This window comes from Mustelus asterias, chromosome 3 (genome assembly GCF_964213995.1).
Source record: "Mustelus asterias chromosome 3, sMusAst1.hap1.1, whole genome shotgun sequence".
Taxonomy (NCBI): domain Eukaryota; kingdom Metazoa; phylum Chordata; class Chondrichthyes; order Carcharhiniformes; family Triakidae; genus Mustelus; species Mustelus asterias.
The window spans coordinates 94,311,895-94,331,074 of record NC_135803.1 but is presented as its reverse complement, the minus strand read 5'-3'; the positions used below and the strand labels follow the sequence as shown (position 1 = coordinate 94,331,074).

The 19,180-nt window shown below is 46.7% G+C and overlaps 1 protein-coding gene across 4 annotated transcripts in view; it reads right to left on the bottom strand.

The window, feature by feature from the left end:
- Positions 1–19,180, bottom strand: part of dock3 (dedicator of cytokinesis 3) — a 1,050,162-nt gene that overhangs the window by 254,940 nt on the left and 776,042 nt on the right. For all 4 annotated transcript variants that reach the window (XM_078209344.1, XM_078209345.1, XM_078209346.1 and 1 more), the window contains one exon: positions 16,501–16,628. In XM_078209344.1, the coding sequence (XP_078065470.1) occupies positions 16,501–16,628 (128 nt within the window). The remainder of the gene's footprint in view (positions 1–16,500; positions 16,629–19,180) is intronic.

The following is a 19,180-nucleotide window of genomic DNA, read 5'->3' as shown; positions in this document are numbered from 1 at the left end:
CTTACCTGACCCGATCTGCTGGCATAATCAGCCTCGCGTCTGGGAAAGGGGAGTACTGGGAAGACAGTTAAAAAAATATACATACCGAGTAGTCTCGAGTTGCTTGTGCCTATAAGAGAAATGATGGGTCAATTAGGATCCGTAGGGCCTTTCAATGAAGAAAATGAATCATGGAGTTCCTATGCTGAGTGTTTTCAGTATTTTATACAAGTGAATAAAATTGCAAACGAATTGCTCGTACCAGTTTTTCTCAGTACAATAGGAAGTAAAACATTTAATTTGCTCTGGAACTTGGTTCATCGAGCAAAGTCAGAAGCCTAAACTTAAGATGACTTAACAAAAATCCTTGAAGAGCATTACTCTCCAAAGCCATTGAGCATCGCAGAACAGTTCAGATTCCACTGAAAAAATCAAGTGGAAGACGGAAGCATTGCTCAGTTTGTGGCAACATTAAAAAGGCTGGCAAAACATTATGAGTTTAATGAGCAATTAGAAGATTCTCTTTGAGATCAACTAGTTTGTGATCTCCAAAATGAGACTATCCAAAGAAGATTGCTTACTGAACATGCTGTGACTTTAAAGACAGCAGTTGAATTCGCAGTGACGATGAAACTGGCTGCGAAAGAAGCTTCACAATTTGGTGCAGGAATGAAGATCCACAAGTGGGAACTGCCCATAAGAAGTCCAAACAGCAACAAGCATGTCACAGTTGTGGCCAAAATAGGCTATTCAGCAAGTGAATGTTGGAGAAGGGATAGTCAATGCAAGAATTGTGGCAAAATGGGTCACATTGCAATAGGTTATTGGGCTAGACCAATTTCCCCTGAAAAGAATATTCAAAGAAGAATGTGGGTACCTTCAAGAAGAACAAGTTGCATTCTCCCAAAAGAATTTACAACATGGAAGAAAATAATTTTGACTGTGAAGAGGAGAATGTCCAGAAACATAATGAAGAGCTCCAAATGAATGTTCTATTATCCATACAGGATGAATCAAAGAGATTCAGGGTGATTCTGAAGTTGAGTGAACAACTACTTGGATGGAAGTTGATATTGCTGCTGTTAATTCCTGAGACTACAGCTGATGTGATTTTAAGGACATACACGGAAGAGATCATGCCATTAAAAGATTACATCATGGTCAACATCGAGTTGAGTGGACAAACAATGGAGTTGCCTCGCCATATGGTCTGTGGTAATTTTCCTGCTGTATTTGGGAGACATAGTTGGAGAAGATGAAGCATAACTGGAGTGCTGTCAACAGATTGGTCAAGGTCAAAACATACCTACAGCACCTACTGGATAAAAACAAGAATGTTTTTGACGAAGGGAGTTCAAATGAAAATCTAGATAAAGCCTAATAGTCAACTAAAAAGTCTCAAAGCAAGTGCGGTGCCATATGTAATTCGTCCCAAGGTCAAGGAAGAATTAGTAAGACTTGTTAACACTGGTGTATTACAGCCAGTTACAATGAGTGTCAGGGTTACTTCCATCATACTGATTATGAAACCAGATGGTTCAATTTACATTGTGGTGATTTTAAAACAACCAACATTAGTGCTTTGTACTGATCAGTATCCACTTCCTTTATTTAATGATTTGTTTGCTGGGTAATCAGGTGGACAGAAATTCAGCAAGATTGATCTTTCACAAGTGTATTTACAGATGAATATAGCTGCTGAATCGCATCCATTGCCTACAATCGTTACTCATAAAGGTCATTTTGGTTATGAAAGATTACCTTTTGGAATAACATCCACACCAACCTTATTCCAAAGATTGATGGATCAGATTTTAAGTGGTCTTTCTAATGTAACAATTTTACTTGGATGATATCCTAATTACAGGGTCCAGTGAACCAGAATACTCGAATAATTTAGAAGCAACATTGGAACATCTTCAAGCACATGGTCTGTGTATGAAGAAATAAATGTATTTTTTCCAGACGTCAGTCCAGTATTTAGGTCAAGTTATTGAACGTAAAGGTCTACATAAAGCACCTAAAAAGATGGACGCTATTTTAGAAGCACCACGTCCAACAAATGTGACGTAATTGAGGTCCTTTCTAGGATTAGTAAATTATTATGGCAAACTTGTTCTGAACATAGCTACATTTTTGAAGCCATTGCACAGCTTACTGTGTGTGAAACAGTCATGGGACTGGATAACAGACTGTGAGGAAGCATATGAGGATGTCAAAGATGCTTTGCAGAAGTCTGAAGTATTAATTCATTTTAATCTGAAGCTACCATTACTGCTTGCTTGCGACACTTCACCTTATAGCGTAGGGGGGTATTGTTTCACATATTATGCTTTTGGGAGAAGAACGACCAATAGCTTTTGCTTCGTGTACTCGTGAGTAGTGCTGATTCTAACTAATTATGCTCAGCTGAAAAAATAAGTATTGAGTATAATTTTTGACGTACAAAGCCTTCATCATTATTCAAATGGTCATTATTTTACATTATTGACTGATCATCGACCCTTAACTACTATTTTCAGGCTGTCTAAAGGCACACCATCGGTAGCTGGTAACTGAGAGCAAAGGCAGTCAGCATCTTGGCCAGGATTGGCCAAAAAAATTCGAAGTCCCCAATTCGTGTAAAAACGGGAGTAACTCCTGCCGATCTTTTAAGTGTGATTTTCAGATTGAATCTCCTACACTCTGTGCACTCCAGAGTGCCCTAGCATGATTCCCTCTGAAAATCAGGGGGCAGGGCCTATTCCTGTCCAAGAGGCTGGCAGCATAATGCTAAATGGACCACTGCACATGTGCCGATCTGTCAGTGCAGTGATTGGTGCATGCATAGTGGTCCCGTATTGCCGGTCTCCCGATCGCTGGCCAGCCTCGCAACCCCCCATTTCTGGCCTTCCGACCCCGCGATCGCTGGTCTTCCGAACCTCTCCAGGCCAGCCCTGATGTCCACTCCCCACTCGACCTGTACTGATTTCCCGATTCCCCTTAACCCGGATGGCCAGCCCTCTTCCCCCTCTCTGTCTGAAATCCTCTGGTAGAGTGGCAGCAGGACTCCTCACACGTATCGATCGCCCCCAATAGGCCCTGCCCTTATAGACCCTGCCTCCACTGGAGCAGTGTTAAGGTGCCCCTTGGGCAGTGCCAGTTTGCCCCTTGGGTAGTGCCAAGGGCCAGGTGGGCACTGCCAAGCTGGCACTGCCCGGGGGCACCCCCCCTTACCCCCAACCTTCTGAGGGAGAGTCAATGTCCTCTCTTCACTCCAGCGGGGTCGGGCTGCCTATTGCCCGTTAGTGGGAAGCAGGTGCAGGAGTGTTGGGGGGGAGATGTAGCAGGCCCGGAGACTTCAGTTCCGGACCCACTAATAATATGGAAACACTAATTTTATATTGTAATCAGCTCCATGCCAGAGTGTAAACCAAGTCTTTTCCTTATGTGTAAAACCCACAACCCCTAACATAGTTAGGATATTACAGATGTTGTGCTTCATTATACAAGGCATTGGTGAAACCGCATCTTGAATACAGTATGCAGTTTTGGTCTCTTTGTTTAAGGGAGCATGCTAATGCATTGGAGGTGGTTCGGAGGAGGTTTAATAGATTGATACCTGGAATGAGCAGGCTGTTTTATGAGAAGAGGTTGGAAAGACTGGCCTTGTATCCACTAGAGTTTAGAAAAGTGAGGAGTGACTTGATCAAAGTATGCAAGATCCTGAACGTTATTGACAAGTTGAAAGGATGTTTCCTCTTACAGGCGGGTGAGTCCAGAACTAGATGGCACTGTTTTAAAATTAGGGGTCACCTATAGGTTAGAAATAGGGATAATTTATTCCTCTCAAGTTATACAACTGTGGAACTGTCTACTCAGAAGTCAGTGGAAGCAGGGTCACTGAATATTTTTAATGCAGAAGTAGATAGATTCTTGTTAGAAAAGGAAATCAGAATTTATTGGGGGTAGATGGAATGTGGAACTCAACACAACAGATCAGCCATGATCTTACTGAATGGCAGCGCAGATTCAAGGGGTCGAATAGCCTCCTTCTGCTCCTATTCCGTATGTTCGTATGTTGTCATTTTAGTGATGCTTCATGAGTTAATCTTTCTGATGGGTTCTCTCGTGCAGCTGTTTCATAATATTTATGATGGGTGAGAATAGAACATAGAAAAACTACAGCACAAACAGGCCCTTCGGCCCACAAGTTGTGCCGAACACATCCCTACCTTCTAGACCTACCTATAACCCTCCAATAGGAAATGCTTTCCTCCTGTTTAGGAAAATAAGAAAATAAATGAGTTGTTGAAGTACTCTGGTGTTGAAACACTGGCTCTTATGGAGGCAGCGGATATAGAATTCCAATTGTCAAAAATGTTTAAGAGAAATTCTGTACAATGCATGTCGAGAACATAGCATGTCCATTAATGTTTTGTGCATAATCATACCTTGTGGAATAATCTACACTCCATGAAAAGTTTGAGTGAAAAAAAATTCTGGATTGACCTTGCTGGGTTGAAACAAATGCTGGAAAGAGAAAAAAAATCCAAAATAAAATGGGTGACTGCAAGTCATCAGCTGTTGGATTGTTTTACATAAAGAAATGCATGTGTGAAGAAAATATTATGGGTCCTATGGGAATGGTGTCTTGCAGTGTAATACTTTGCACTGAAGATGCAGATCTTTGAGCTCATGATCTCAATGTTCAGCTCAATTGAGGGCCGTAATGGAGTTGGAAGTTCTGTGGAGCCAACTTGCGCTGGAGCCCCAAACCTTTGTTGAGTAAAAATAGTGCTGTGGGAGCTTATGCTCATGGTTCTGCCGGGACCTGTCAGCCTTCATGCTTGGGCCGTTGCTGTAACGCCTGCTATAAGTCTGATGCACCATTGATTCACGCAAAGACTAGATGTTGCGAAACAACAGGCTTTTATTAACAAGAACAGAAGCACTCCCAAACCGATGGCTAATCGGAACTGAGGCAAAAGGGGCGGAGAGCAGCCACCTTTATACCCCGAGGAGGGCAGAGCCCCGGATTGAGGCAGCAGGGGCATGCCCAGGCATATCCCATATACAGACAGTATTACAGTGGTTCACCACATTCACCCCCTGTTTAAAAAAGAGTTCGGCGGGGGCGAGGTGGTGGAACGATAGTCACAGGTTATTGATTCAAGTTACAAGTTCAGTCTTTCCGGGGGCTTGATCTGCCGCTGCGACCGCTGCAATGTCAGCCGTGGTGCCGGTTCAGGAGGCCGCGGCGATGAGTCAGACACCAGTCCATAACCGGTGAAGCCGTCCGTAGCACCTTCAGACTGCCGGGTGTGTGGAGGCTGCTCCTGGGGCTCAGGCGTGCCGTACACGGGGGCTAAATGAGCGTGCTGCGACTCTGGTGCATCATGGACGACGTTGGGAGCTGGGGGTGAGGGGCCTTGGGACGTAGTACCTGCGGGGGCCAGATTGCGAATGGAGACCGTGTCCTCCCGCCCGTCGTGATACGCCACATAGGCGTATTGGGGTTGGCGTGGAGGAGCCAGACCGTTTTGACCAGGGGGTCTGACTTATGGGTCCGCACGTGCTTCTGGAGCAGGACAGGGCCAGGGGACGTCAGCCACGACGGTAGTGAGGTCCCCAAGGAGGACTTCCTGGGGAAAACAAACATTCATTCATGAGGAGTGGCGTTGGTAGCCGTGCACAGTAGTGACCTAATTGAGTGTAGCGCATCAGGGAGGACCTCTTGCCAGCGGGAGACTGGAAGACCCTTAGACCAGAGAGCTAATAAAACGGCCTTCCAGACTGTCGCATTCTCCCTCTCCACCTGTCCGATCCCCCTGGGGTTGTAGCTGGTGGTCCTACTATGCCTTTGGAGAGTAGGTATTGGCGCAGCTCGTCACTCATAAAAGAGGAACCCCGGTCGCTATGAATATAGCTGGGGAAACCAAACAGGGTGAAGAGACTGTGCAGGGCCCTGACGACCGTGGCCGAGGTCATATCCGGGCAGGGAATAGCAAAGGGGAACCGCGAATACTCATCAACGATGTTGAGGAAGTATACGTTGTGGTCAGAGGAGGGGAGGGGACCCTTGAAGTCAACGCTCAGGCGTTCGAAAGGGTGGGTGGCTTTGATGAGGTGCGTTCTGTCCGGCCAGTAGAAGTGCGGTTTGCACTCCGCGCAGACTTGGCGGTGCCTGGTTACAGACCTGACTTCCTCAATGGAATATGGCAGGTTCTGGGCCTTGATGAAATGGAAGAACCTGATAACCCCCGGGTGGCAGAGGTCATTGTGGAGGGTCTGTAACCGGTCTAGGTTCGCGCTGGCACAGGTCCCCCGGGACAGGGCATCTGGGGGCTCATTGAGCTTCCCAGGCCGGTATAAAATGTCGTAATTGTAGGTGGAGAGCTCGATCCTCCACCTCAAAATCTTATCGTTCTTGATTTTGCCCCGCTGCACGTTACTGAACATAAAGGCAACGGACCATTGGTCCGTGAGCAGGGTGAACCATTTGCCAGCTAAGTAGTGGCGCCAGTGTCGCACAGCCTCCACGATGGCTTGTGCCTCTTTTTCGACAGAGGAGTGTCGAATTTCAGGGCCCTGGAGGGTGCGCGAGAAGAAGGCCACGGGTCTGCCCGCCTGGTTAAGAGTGGCGGCTAGGGCAAAATCAGACGCATCGCTCTCCACCTGGAATGGGGTGGATTCGTCTATGGCATGCATCGTGGCCTTCGCGATATCCGCTTTGATGCAGTCAAAGGCCAGCCGGGCCTCCGCCGCTAGGAGAAAAGATGTGGATTTGATGAGCGGACGGGCTTTGTCCGCATAATTGGGGACCCACTGGGCGTAGTATGAGAAGAAGCCTAGGCATCTCCTCAGCGCTTTGAGGGTGGTGGGGAGGGGAAGTTCCAGGAGGGGACGCATGCGGTCGGGGTCAGGGCCGATGACCCCGTTCTCCACAACACAACCAAGGATGGCGAGGCGGCGCATGCGGAATACACACTTCTCCTTATTGTAGGTCAGGTTGAGGAGTGCCGCAGTGTGGAGGAATTTTTGGAGGTTGGCGTCGTGGTCCTGTTGATCGTGGCCGCAGATGGTGATGTTATCCAGGTACGGGATAACCCGTTCTGGTCCACCATTCAGTCCATCTCACGCTGGAAAACCGAGACCCTGTTGGTGATGCCGAAGGGGACCCGAAGGAAGTGGTATAGATGGCCATCCGCCTCGTAGGCAGTGTATTGGCGGTCTTCCGGGCGGATAGGGAGCTAGTGGTATGCAGACTTCAAATCAATGGTGGAGAACACCCAATATTGTGCAATCTGATTGACCATGTCAGATATGCGGGGAAGGGGATACACATCCAGCTGCGTGTATCAGTTGATGGTCTGACTGTAGTCAATGACCATGCGAAGTTTCTCCCCAGTCTTGACAACCACCACTTGGGCTCTCCAGGGACTGGTACTGGCCTCAATGATCCCCCCCCCCAGGAGACGTTGCACCTCGGACTTGATGAATGCTCTATCTCCAGCGCTGTACCGTCTGCTTTTGGTGGCAATGGGCTTGCAGTCGGAGGTGAGGTGCTCAAAGAGCGAGGGAGGGGCGACTTTGAGGGTCGAGAGACCACAGGTGGTGCGCGGTGGCTGGCCTGTTAGCTGTGGATTTTGGACGGAGATTGGGGGAAAAGGCCCATTATACACCATAGTGACGCTCCCAAGGTGGCACATGAAATCTAGCCCCAGTAGTACAGCAGCGGAGAGCTGTGGCAGCACGAGGAGCCTGCACTTGTCGTACACCGTACAGTCAGAATTGCTACACAGTACCCGAGGACATTCACTGACCGGGACGTCAAAGCCATAGAGATTGATTGCTGCATTGGCAGTACTGGCAGTGCGTAGCACCTCACCGTGTAAGGGTGGATGAAACTCTCCGTACTCCCACTGTCAAATAAGCAGTTAGTAGTGTGGCCGTTTACCTTGATGTCCATCATAGACCAGGCGAGTTGGTGAGGCCTGAACTGGTCCAATGCGACCAAGGCCACTGTCGGATTAGGTGATGCGGTGGACGGTTCCCAAAATGGCGGCCCCCGTGACTCGGCTGACGTCACCCAAGATGGCGGCTCCCATGGGTCGCACGTGGCTGATGGTGTCCAAGATGATGGCCTCCGTGGGTCGCACGCGGCCGCCGGCGTCCAAAATGGTGGCACCCGCGGATCGCACCCGGTCGATGGCGTCGAAGGCAGTCCCTCCCGCGGATCGCACGCGGCGCTGCTGGGCCAGGGGGCCGATTTTTCCCTGCAAACTTTCAGGTAATGACCCTTCTTACCGCAGCCAGGGCAGATTGCGTCTTTCGCCGGGCTTCTCCAGGGTGCTTCTCCAGGCCGCAGAAGTAGCACCTCGGGCCTCCGGGGACTGCCGCAGTGGTCAGTTCGGCTTCGGGACGGGGCGTGGCGTAGGTTTGCAGCCCTCCCAGGCACAGCGATGGCTGCGGTCGTGGTGTCCACGGTGAGCCCTTGTGGTCAGGGGGTGTAGGCCTCGAGGTTCCGGAACGCTACCTCCAGTGAGCCAGCAAGTTCCACAGTTTTCTTCAGGTCCAGCCCACCTTGTTCCAGCAGACGCTGCCGGATATAGGTCGACCTGATGCCCGCGACAAAGGCATCTCTGATCAGGTCGTCGGCGTTTTGGGCGGCTGAAATGGCCTTGCAGTTGCAGGCTCTGCCGAGTGCACGCAGTTCGCGCAGGAATTGCTCAGTCGGTTCCCCGGGCTGCTGTCTGCGAGTGGCCAGCAGGTGTCTGGCGTAGACCTCGTTCGGCTGCCGGTTGTACTGGCTCTTGAGGAGATTGATTGCCTCCTGGTAAGTCTCCGCGTCTCGGATCAGCGCGAAGACGTGAGCGCTGACGCGGGCGTGGAGCACATGCAGTTTATCGATGTCTGTTACGACGACGGAGGAGGAGGAGGCGATGAAGGTCTCGAAGCAGCGCAGCCAGTGATCAAACTAGTGAGAGGCGCCAACTGCCTGCGGATCCAAGTCCAATTTGTCAGGTTTCAGGAGTTGCTCCATTTCAAAAATTTTGTTAATAAAATTGATGCACCATTGATTCACGCAAAGACTAGATGTTGCGAAACAACAGGCTTTTATTAACAAGAACAGAAGCACTCCCAAACCGCTGGCTAACCCGAATTGAGGCAAAAGGGGCGGAGGGCAGCCACCTTTATACCCTGAGGAGGGCGGAGGCCCGGATTGAGGCAGCAGGGGCGTGCCCAGACATATCCCATGTACAGACAGTATTACAGTGGTTCACCACAAAGTCCTTTAAACTTGGAGGAATTCTTCACACTGCCATCACCTCAGGTGCTGCTAACTGCTGGCAGCCCCTAACAATTACCTCTCGCTCAACCCCTCCACTGGCACCCTCGCCTTAACCCATCTCCTGTCACCTTATCTCTCTGTCACCCTTCATCATCCATCTCCCTTCCCTTACTGGATCCATCATTCCACTGATGCCAGGTCAGAGCTGGTGATGCCATGTTGGGGAGAGAGGGTATGAGCACTGACCAGATGGAGTGAGAGGGCATTATAGGAGGGGTGAGCAGCACCAAGGTTGTTGCAGGGCAAAGGAGCTAGAATAAAAGAAAATTATTAAAAGTTAACTTTGAAAACTTGGAAACACTGAATTGGTATTTAAGCAGTGACAGATGGGGGAGTAGGGAGGGTGGCGGAGGCCCTCAGGTTTTCAATTGTTGATTGAGGGACCTGGATTAGGAACGGGGTGGGGCATGCTGAGAGCCAACTCCTGCCCTTTCTTCCAAACATCCCTGTCTTGTCTAACCAGTGAACCCCTTCCCGTGCTCTGCATTCTGTCCTGACTCACCTGTGGTCTGAGTCCCTTGCTGAACCTGGGTCTCCACTGGGCGCATTGCCAGCAGCTATCATCTTTCCCCCAGTGACGCTGCATGCAATGAGGAGGCCAGCAGCTCTTGGGAAGCAGGATTTCCGCCCTGGGGTCCTTGATCCCACACATGGCCCACTTCTGGCCTTCTGAGTGTCTGACTGGCTCTTAATTCAGTGGGCCTTCCCTGAAGAAGGCAACATGGGGCTGTTATAGGTTCTCTTGCCAGCTGGTGAGACTCCTATTATCTAGATTAAATTCTGTCCAATCTCTTTTTATTCATGTTTTGTTGAAATTCAGTCAAGACTTACCACAATCTCCGACTCTAAATTATTCTCTCTCAGTATCATAAATCTGTAGAACTCAAGTCCTAATGATCTGTCTTCTGAAGTCTCTTAAAATCTGAGTAGAATGACACCCAATCACTACTTTCTGATTGACCTCATCTTTCTTGCTACTTTTTTCAATTTGTTGGTGCTTCTACTGTAGTTCTTCATCTACTTTTTTCATTTTAAAGTAAAAGTATTGACTGGACATTAATTCTGAAAAGTCCAAATCTTAAACATCAGTTTTAATCCAGCATTTATTTCTAGCCTTTTGTGCTATACATATTCCTGGTCAAGAGATTGGACAGCCACCTTTCTCACAGGCCTCTGTCAATGTCCCTTTAACTCAGTATCGTCGAAGTATGTACTGCAGTGTCCTTTTGCTCATTATTCTTCTCCCTCCTTTAGAGGAAGGGGCATGGGGGCACTCAGAGAGCCTGACTAAGCTCAGGAACTCATTCTGTGTAAAGTAAGGGAATTGACCCACCACCTACAAAGGGTTTCACAGATAATATACCATCGATATTTTGGTTTTAATCTGATTAGTGGAATTTTATTGATGAGAAGAATGTAAGACAAAATCGCCATTACTAGTTCTACCCCAGTAGCCACTAATCAATACATAGCCATCGCTGGCATTTGACAAGTTGACAATGAAGGAAATAAAGGAGAGTATTAAAATAAAATCAGATGCGTACATAGTGGCCAAAAATAGTGGAGAATTAGTGGATTGGGAAAGCTTTAAAGAAAAACAAAGAACGACTAAGAAAGCGATTAAGAAAGGAAAGGTAGATTATGAAACTAAACTAGCTCAAAATATAAAAATGATAGTAAAAGTTTTTACAAGTATATAAAAAGGAATAGAGTGGCTAGAGTGAATGTTGGACCCTTGGAAGATGAGAGGAGGGATTTAATAGTGGAAAACGAGAAAATGGCTGAGACTTTAAATAAGTTCTTTGTGTCGGTCTTCACGGTGGAAGACACAAATAGTTTGCCGAATATTAGAGATCGAGAGTTGGTGGGAGGGGAGGTCCTTAATACAATTACTGTTACTAAGGAGGTGGTGTTTGGTAGACTAATAGCACTGAAGGTAGACAAGTCCCCGGGCCCGGATGGAATGCATCCCAGGGTACTGAAAGAAATGGCTGAGGTAATAGCAGATGCGTTAGTAGTAATTTATCAAAATTCGCTGGACTCTGGGGTAGTGCCGGCTGACTGGAAAACAGCTACTGTTACGCCGCTGTTTAAAAAAGGAAGTAGACAAAAGGCGGGTAACTACAGGCTGGTTAGCTTAACGTCCGTAGTTGGGAAGATGCTAGAGTCCATTATTAAAGAGGAAATAACAGAGCACCTGAATAAGAATGGTTCGATCAAGCAGACGCAGCATGGATTCATGAAGGGAAAGTCGTGTTTGACGAATCTACTGGACTTTTATGAAGATGTCACTAGTGCGGTTGACAGAGGGGAACCGGTGGATGTGGTGTTTTTAGATTTCCAGAAGGCGTTCGATAAGGTGCCTCACAAAAGGTTGCTGCAGAAGATTGGGGTACACGGAGTTAGGGGTAAGGTGTTGGCGTGGATTGGGGATTGGCTATCTAACAGGAAGCAGAGAGTTGGGATAAATGGGTGCTTTTCTGGTTGGCAGTTGGTGACCAGTGGCGTGCCGCAGGGATCGGTGCTGGGGCCTCAATTGTTTACCATTTACATAGATGATCTGGAGGAGGGGACTGAATCTAGGGTATTCAAGTTTGCTGATGACACAAAGGTGAGTGGGAAAGCGAATTGCGTGGAGGACGCGGAAAGTCTGCAGAGAGATTTGGATAGGCTGAGCGAGTGGGCGAGGATCTGGCAGATGGAATATAACGTTAGCAAATGTGAGGTTATCCACTTTGGAAGAAATAATAGTAAATTGGAATATTATTTAAATGGAGAAAAATTACATCGTGCGACTGTGCAGAGGGACCTGGGGGTCCTTGTGCACGAATCGCAAAAACTCAGTCTGCAGGTGCAACAGGTGATCAAGAAGGCGAATGGAATGTTGGCCTTTATCGCGAGGGGGATAGAATATAAAAGCAGGGAAGTCTTGGTGCAACTGTACAAGGCACTGGTGAGGCCGCAACTGGAGTACTGTGTGCAGTTTTGGTCCCCTTATTTGCGAAAGGATATATTGGCCTTGGAGGGAGAGCAGAGAAGGTTCACCAGGTTGATACCGGAGATGAGGGGTGGAGCTTATGAGGAGAGATTAAACAGATTGGGTCTGTACTCGTTGGAGTTTAGAAGGATGAGGGGTGATCTTATAGAGACATATAAGATAATGAAGGGGCTGGATAGGGTAGAGGTGGAGAGATTCTTTCCACTTAGAAGGGAAACCAGAACTAGAGGGCACAGCCTCAAAATAAGGGGGGGCCGGTTCAGAACAGAGTTGAGGGGGAACTTCTTCTCTCAGAGGGTAGTGAATCTCTGGAATTCTCTGCCCATTGAAGTGGTGGAGGCTTTCTCGTTGAATATGTTTAAAGCACGGGTAGATAGTTTTCTGATCGATAAGGGAATTAGGGGATATGGGGAGCAGGCGGGTAAGTGGAACTGATTCGATTCAGATCAGCCATGATCTTGTTGAATGGCGGGGCAGGCTCGAAGGGCCAGATGGCCTACTCCTGCTCCTATTTCTTATGTTCTTATGTTCTTAAGTCTAAGCTATCTGGGACACTTTTTGTATTGTTCAGATTTTCAATTAGAGTTTGTATAAATGGTGGACTGAATTCTTTATTGGAAATTCATTGCTCAGTTCTAGGACTGTGGGACCTAGGCTAATGGGATAACAGCATTTCTTGTCAAAAACCATTGCTATCTATCGTTTGGCACTGGCACCATATTCAGACAGATTGAACCTAGTTACCAAATCATTAGTTTGAACTGCAAAATGCCATTGATACAAATAATATATGACTAATAGCACTTAAGGTAGCAGGGTCATTTGAAAACTCAGGAGGTGGTCATCCCTGCCCTGTTGCAAGATGAAGTAAAGGAAGGGGTCATAGTAGGAGGTGAAGCTACTGAGATATCAATGATATCAAAATACATTAAGGGATATTAAAGACATTAAGGGATGTAAGTGTGGGAAGATGGTGTTGTGGCATAAGATTAGCTGTGATCTAGTTGAATGGCAAAACAGACTCGAGGGGCCAAATGGCCTACTCCTGATCCTATTTTCTACATTTCTATGTGTTGACAGCCAGGTCCTAGTCACTAGCATAAAAGGAGGTCTAATGGATCGAATGAAGTGGTGAAAGCTTACAGAATTAAAATTAATGCAATAGGTGAAGGTTATGAAGACTAGAAGAAATACTGGTGGGGAAGCAGAGTTCAAGATACATGTTAAACAGTTGGAAAAAGATTCACAGTTTAATTAACGAGGAAGGCTTACATCAGAAAATATATAAAGAAATCAGATCTACAATAGCAATCGCAAAGAATACATTCTCCAAATATAAAGAATTGCTCAGCATAGGAATGAGTAGAGATGCAAAGAAAACAAAGGATATGATTGAAGAGCTCGTAGACCAAGAAGGAGAAAGAGAATGGTAATCTTAGGCAATGTGAAATTGAAAATTGGAGGCTCCTACAAGCAACTGAAGAGAAGAGTGCAAGATCGCAAAGTGTAGGGAAATAAGCAGAGACTCTGCACTTAGGCGGATCACTACTACACATTGTAATATTTTGCACAGCTATTCCAAGATATGCATCGACAATTTAAACACAGTGAGATATTGGGTGGGATTTTATAGCCTTGCTCATCCCGAAACTGTAAAATCCCGCCTGAGGTCAATGGACCTTCCTATTGTCTGCCCCTTGCCTGCTCCAATTCCCATGGCGGCGGGACAGTAAAATTCCGGCCATTGATCCAGATCAGGGTTTCCCAAACTTTTCCAGCCATGGAACCCTTTTGACCTCCCAAAAATACTGAAAGAACTCCTGAGAAATATTGTCAATATGTTGAAAAATTAAACCATAAAAAATGGCGCAATAGGTACAAACATACAAAAACAAATGTAAAAATGTTTCTATGCCGTATATTGATACATTTATTGTAATAACAAAGCTACATTATTCATCAAATACTTCCAAATCTTATCTTTTTGTTATTTGTCATGGAAGCTCTCACTCACACACACCCACTACACCCTCACTCACCCTCATCAACTCTCACCTCACCCACTCTCACCATCACCTATTCACACCCTCACGCACTCTCACCCTTGCCCACTCTAACCCATCCTCATCGACTCTCACCCCGATTCACCCTCACCAACCTCTCAGGCCACTGTGGCCTCGGCTCCTCATGGAGCTCACCTGGGCTTGGTTCATCTTGGGCCCCGTGACCTCAGTCCTTCTTAGATCCTCACTGCCTCAGCTCTTCTCAGGCACCCTGACCTTGGCTTGTCTTGCACCCCCCCAGCTCTTCTCTAGCCCCCGTGGCCTCAGTTCTTCTTGGGCCCCACAGCCCCACTCTTCCCGGGTCCTATGGCCAAACCCTGAACCCACTTTGGGAACCCCTGAGCTATATCATATCAGGGATCAAGTGCTCTTTGCAGAGAGTGGGTTAGAAAAAAAACAGTGTTTGTCATCCCAAGATTTGCTGCAGTCATTTAAGGAGAAGTCCTAGATATAGGCTGTGTAATCACTGGCAGGTGGAAATTAACACAAAGGGAGAAAATACAGACCATTTTTACCCTTCACTGCTCAAAAGCATTGTGGCAATTTATAGTCAATAATATTTGGATGTTTTATGATTTTCTGCAGCCTGTCATATGTAAACTGTCTTCCTCACCCATGTGAATATTAGTGCAACTAATTACAATATACTCCAGGTATTCCTTATTTATGTGCAAAGGATCAAAGTATTGGCTGACAATAAGTTATGGGTTCTGACCCATTGAAAGTAAATTACAGATGATCTGTAGGAGAACCCAATCCAAATGGGACAGCAATTGCAATATGCTATAGTTTATTTTTTGGTTGTAGAGAGGAAACAACAGCCAGTTGCTACAAGAAGGGTTTCTACTTGTCTATCATGCATATTGTTGAATTTTTTCCCTCGTCCAACCATTGTGCATTTTCACTTCATTTCACTAGGTGTAAAACTTACTTGCAAAACAATTAAATTCAAGGTCATTAAGTATAACAATGCTCTCTTGGATTAAGTACACATTGTAATTTAGAGACCAACAATTGCTGGAACCATTTATATATTGCATATCCAACTGATCATGCCAATTCATTCTTTGTACTGCATTGAATTTATAAACATCTATTAATTAGGTCTAGGTTTTAACCTTTAAATTGAGGGATGCAGATGAGGAAATAATTATTCAAGTTGGAATTTGGTCCATTTGAACTACTGCTGAACCTGGCCCTTTGATATGCACCCCAGTAGGAATTGTGCATAACTTCTTTAGAATTTAATAAGAGCCTACGAGCCATTTGAATTTTCAAACAACATACAAAATGAAATACGGGAGATGGGAAAGCATGATGGCATCATTGAGGACAATTAGTGATAAGTTCTGTGAAGAAAAGCTCAGGAAGTAGAGAAGAAAGGCTCTTTGTCCAAAGAAATGTTGGCATTTGTGAGAAATGCAAAGACAAAAGGAGAGACATTTATGGACAGTGCTCCACATCTGGGATGCACTTCTATTTCTGATTCCAGATATAGTTTCTAATCCTGGCCTTTTTTAGGGCACCATGCATATGAAAGGAATGTGCAGAGTAGAAAACAAATGTAGCTCCCATGAATTTGCCTGTATCTTGATATAGACTATCACTGGGGAAAGTTTGCCTCCTTGCCTAGAACATAGAATGTGGCTCGAGGTGATCTGGAGAGGATGATGAGAATTGAAGAATATATATATAAATAAATTGAAAGCTGAAGGTGACAGAAAAAGACAGCAGCTCAGTCAGCATATGAAAGAAGAGCTGATGTTAAAAGTAAGGGTGGCCTTTCATCAGTACACCTAGACAACTAATCTTTATCTTTCAGAGGCCGATGGTCCTGTGATGCAATTATGGAATGCTCAGTTTTTAATTTCAGACTTCCAGAACTTGCAGTTTTCTTTATCTCTAAAATAAACATACATTAAATGAAAAATAAACAAATTTGCTGCACAAAAATGGGACAGGGTATTCTTTGGTGAGCTGTTGAGACGGAGGAGGGGAGACATTCAACATAAACACTAATTGAAAGAAAAAGGAATCACTGAGAACTGGCCTGAGTTGAGATAGCAAGTGATTCTCTGTGAAATTACACCATTGCCAGCACTCCAATATATAGGATTGAAGCGTACCAGGGAGCTTGACTTCATGATGGAAAAGATGCTGCTGAGAATTCCAGAGCAGATGAGCAACTCCTTTTGCTGCCGCAGGTGCAAATGAATGTGATGGAGAACAACAGGCAGCAGGATCCGACGGGAGTCTGTCAAAAGAAGAAATGCTGCACTGAGCCACACTTCTACTGTTATATTCTTTCAATATAAACCCTTACAGCTGTCAAAACAGATTTCCTACCAGGATCAGGTTCCATTCTGTTAAAAAAAACATGCAGAGTGATAATTGAAATGGCTACACATCCATAATAAACTCTGGATATCTACTTTAGAGGCTTAGAAGTTGTTGACCTGAAGCTCAGACAGCACCACTGGAATTGAGGCAAAGCTGAACCTCTTCCAGTCCATAGATCATCACACTGACCCCGCTGTAAGCTTCAGGATCTGAGATGGATGCAGACTTTCAGGGAAGAGGTGGTGGTGGGGTGACAAGACCTGGTCAGCTACATGAATAAGCTGCTGTTTAAAGTGAAAATAGGCAGGAAGGAGGGAAGCAAGGTCGAAGAAATTAGTACCAAACTTCAGGGTGTCAGATCTACACATCCTTATAAGTCAGATAGGGTATGGTTGGTGATCTGATTGAGAACTAGGAGTCTGCCAAGAACTTGGTAGAGGCAAGTGGTTTTGATAGTGAGTTTTGCCTCCTTGAACTGTAGAACTTTTTTGCTGTGAAGATGTTTATTTATCTCACGAGAGCAGCCAAAGTTCCAGAACAGTCAGAGGTGAATAGCCTTAGATCTTGCGAGTCATCATCTAAGAAATGAATTAAGCATTCCATTAACAGAATGCACTGAGGATCAACTCAAAGCAATTGAGATAGCAGGGGTTAGGTGCAAAAAAATTGCAACAACTTCTAAAATGTATTGCCTCAGTAAGTGCATAGGCATAATAAATCTTACATATCTACGTTCAATCACAATACAAAGATTGTACAGCTCAAAAATAGGTGGGTCAGGATGCTCACAAAAAAATTCAAAGTTCCCAACGTGCAGGAAAGTGGGAGTAAATCCCGCCAATTTTGTTCAGCTTACTCACCAGAGGGAATCTTCGACACTCTGAGAACTGCAGAATGCCTCAGCGGGATTCACTCTAGAAAGTAGGGAGCGGGGCCTATTCCTGCCCGAGAGATCGGCAGCATAGTGCTGAGTGGGTCACTGCGTCAATCAGTCAGAGCGGAGATCGGTGCATGCGCAGTGCCCCACCCCACTGCCGATCTCCCAATTGCTGGTTTTTCCGATCACTGGAAAGCCCTGCAACCCCCCATCCCTAGTCATTCAACCCTCTCCTCATCCCAATTGCTGGCCTCCTGGGCCAGCCCCTATGTCTTCTCCCCCACCCCGGCCAGCCCCAATCCCCCCCGAACCCCACCCCCCTCGGCACTCCCGACACACCCAGCCATCCATCTCGATGACCAGCCCTGATGTGTCATCCCGGTGCCCAGTGAGCAATGCCAAGGTGCCCCTTAGGCAGTGCTAGTTTGCCCCTTGGGCAGTGCCAGGGTGCCAGGCTGGCACTACCAGGCTGGCACTGCCCAAGAAGCATGCCTTCCTTACCCCCGAACTCCCAGGGGGCCTCAATGGCTCTCAAACCAATTTCAGGTTTTAACTCTCCATGCACACAAACCCTTTATCCCTTGCCTGGGAAAGCTTCTCCCTACAGTTGTGGGTGGAATTCTCCCAAAAATATTTGAAATGTCAAATTTGCTTGAAAACTGGACTGATTCATGCTGTTTTTTTCAGTGGGAGTTCAGAGAAGAATCTCCCACACTCTGTGCACTACAGAGTGTACTAGAGTGCATATCATTAAAAATCGATGGGTGGGGCCTATTCCTGCTGGAGAGGCCGGCAGCATAGCGCTGAGCAGGCGATGTGCCGATCTGTCAGCGCTGAGATTGGCACATACGCAGGAGCCCTGCACTTCTGGCCTCCCGATTGCTAGCCAGCCCCGTGACCCTCGCATCGCCAGTCCTCTGCCGACCCACGGCTAGATCGCTGGCCCCATAACCCTCACCCCCACTGATTGTCCCACTTGGCCCCACTCTCATCAGGGTCCTACCCTCATCAGTGGGTCCATGCCCGATGGGTAGTGTCGGGGTGTCCCTGGACATTTGCAATTTGTCTCTTGGGCAATGCCAAGGGGCCAAGCCTAGGGGGCACCCCCCCACTGCCTGCCCCTTTGGGGGCCCCCGATTGCCTCCCTTCACTTCAGCGGGATCGGGTCGCTAGTTCCCCATTAGTGGGGAGCTACTGTAATCCCTGCTGGAGTGAACAACTCTGGCGGGGGTGAGAGGCTAGCGGGCCCGGAGACCTCAATCCCGGGCCCGCCAATCACATTTAAATTATATTAAAATGACTGTTTAAATTGTCTTTGCGCCTCCCTGCCGATTTCTGGTGTGGATGCGACGCCACCGGAAATCCGGTGCTGGGAGATGTTATCAGGGTGGGAACACATGTGCAAACCCCACGAATCAGCCGACGTGAGAATTTCCTGGCCCGCTGCACTAAGAAATTAGTGCAGTGGGATGGGAGAATTGCCCATGTGAATACACAGTCCAGAAAAATAATATAGCTGAATCTAAACTTTCCAAAAGTATCTTTTTTTCTTTTTACATAGCTTATTATTTACTGCAATCTTGATACAT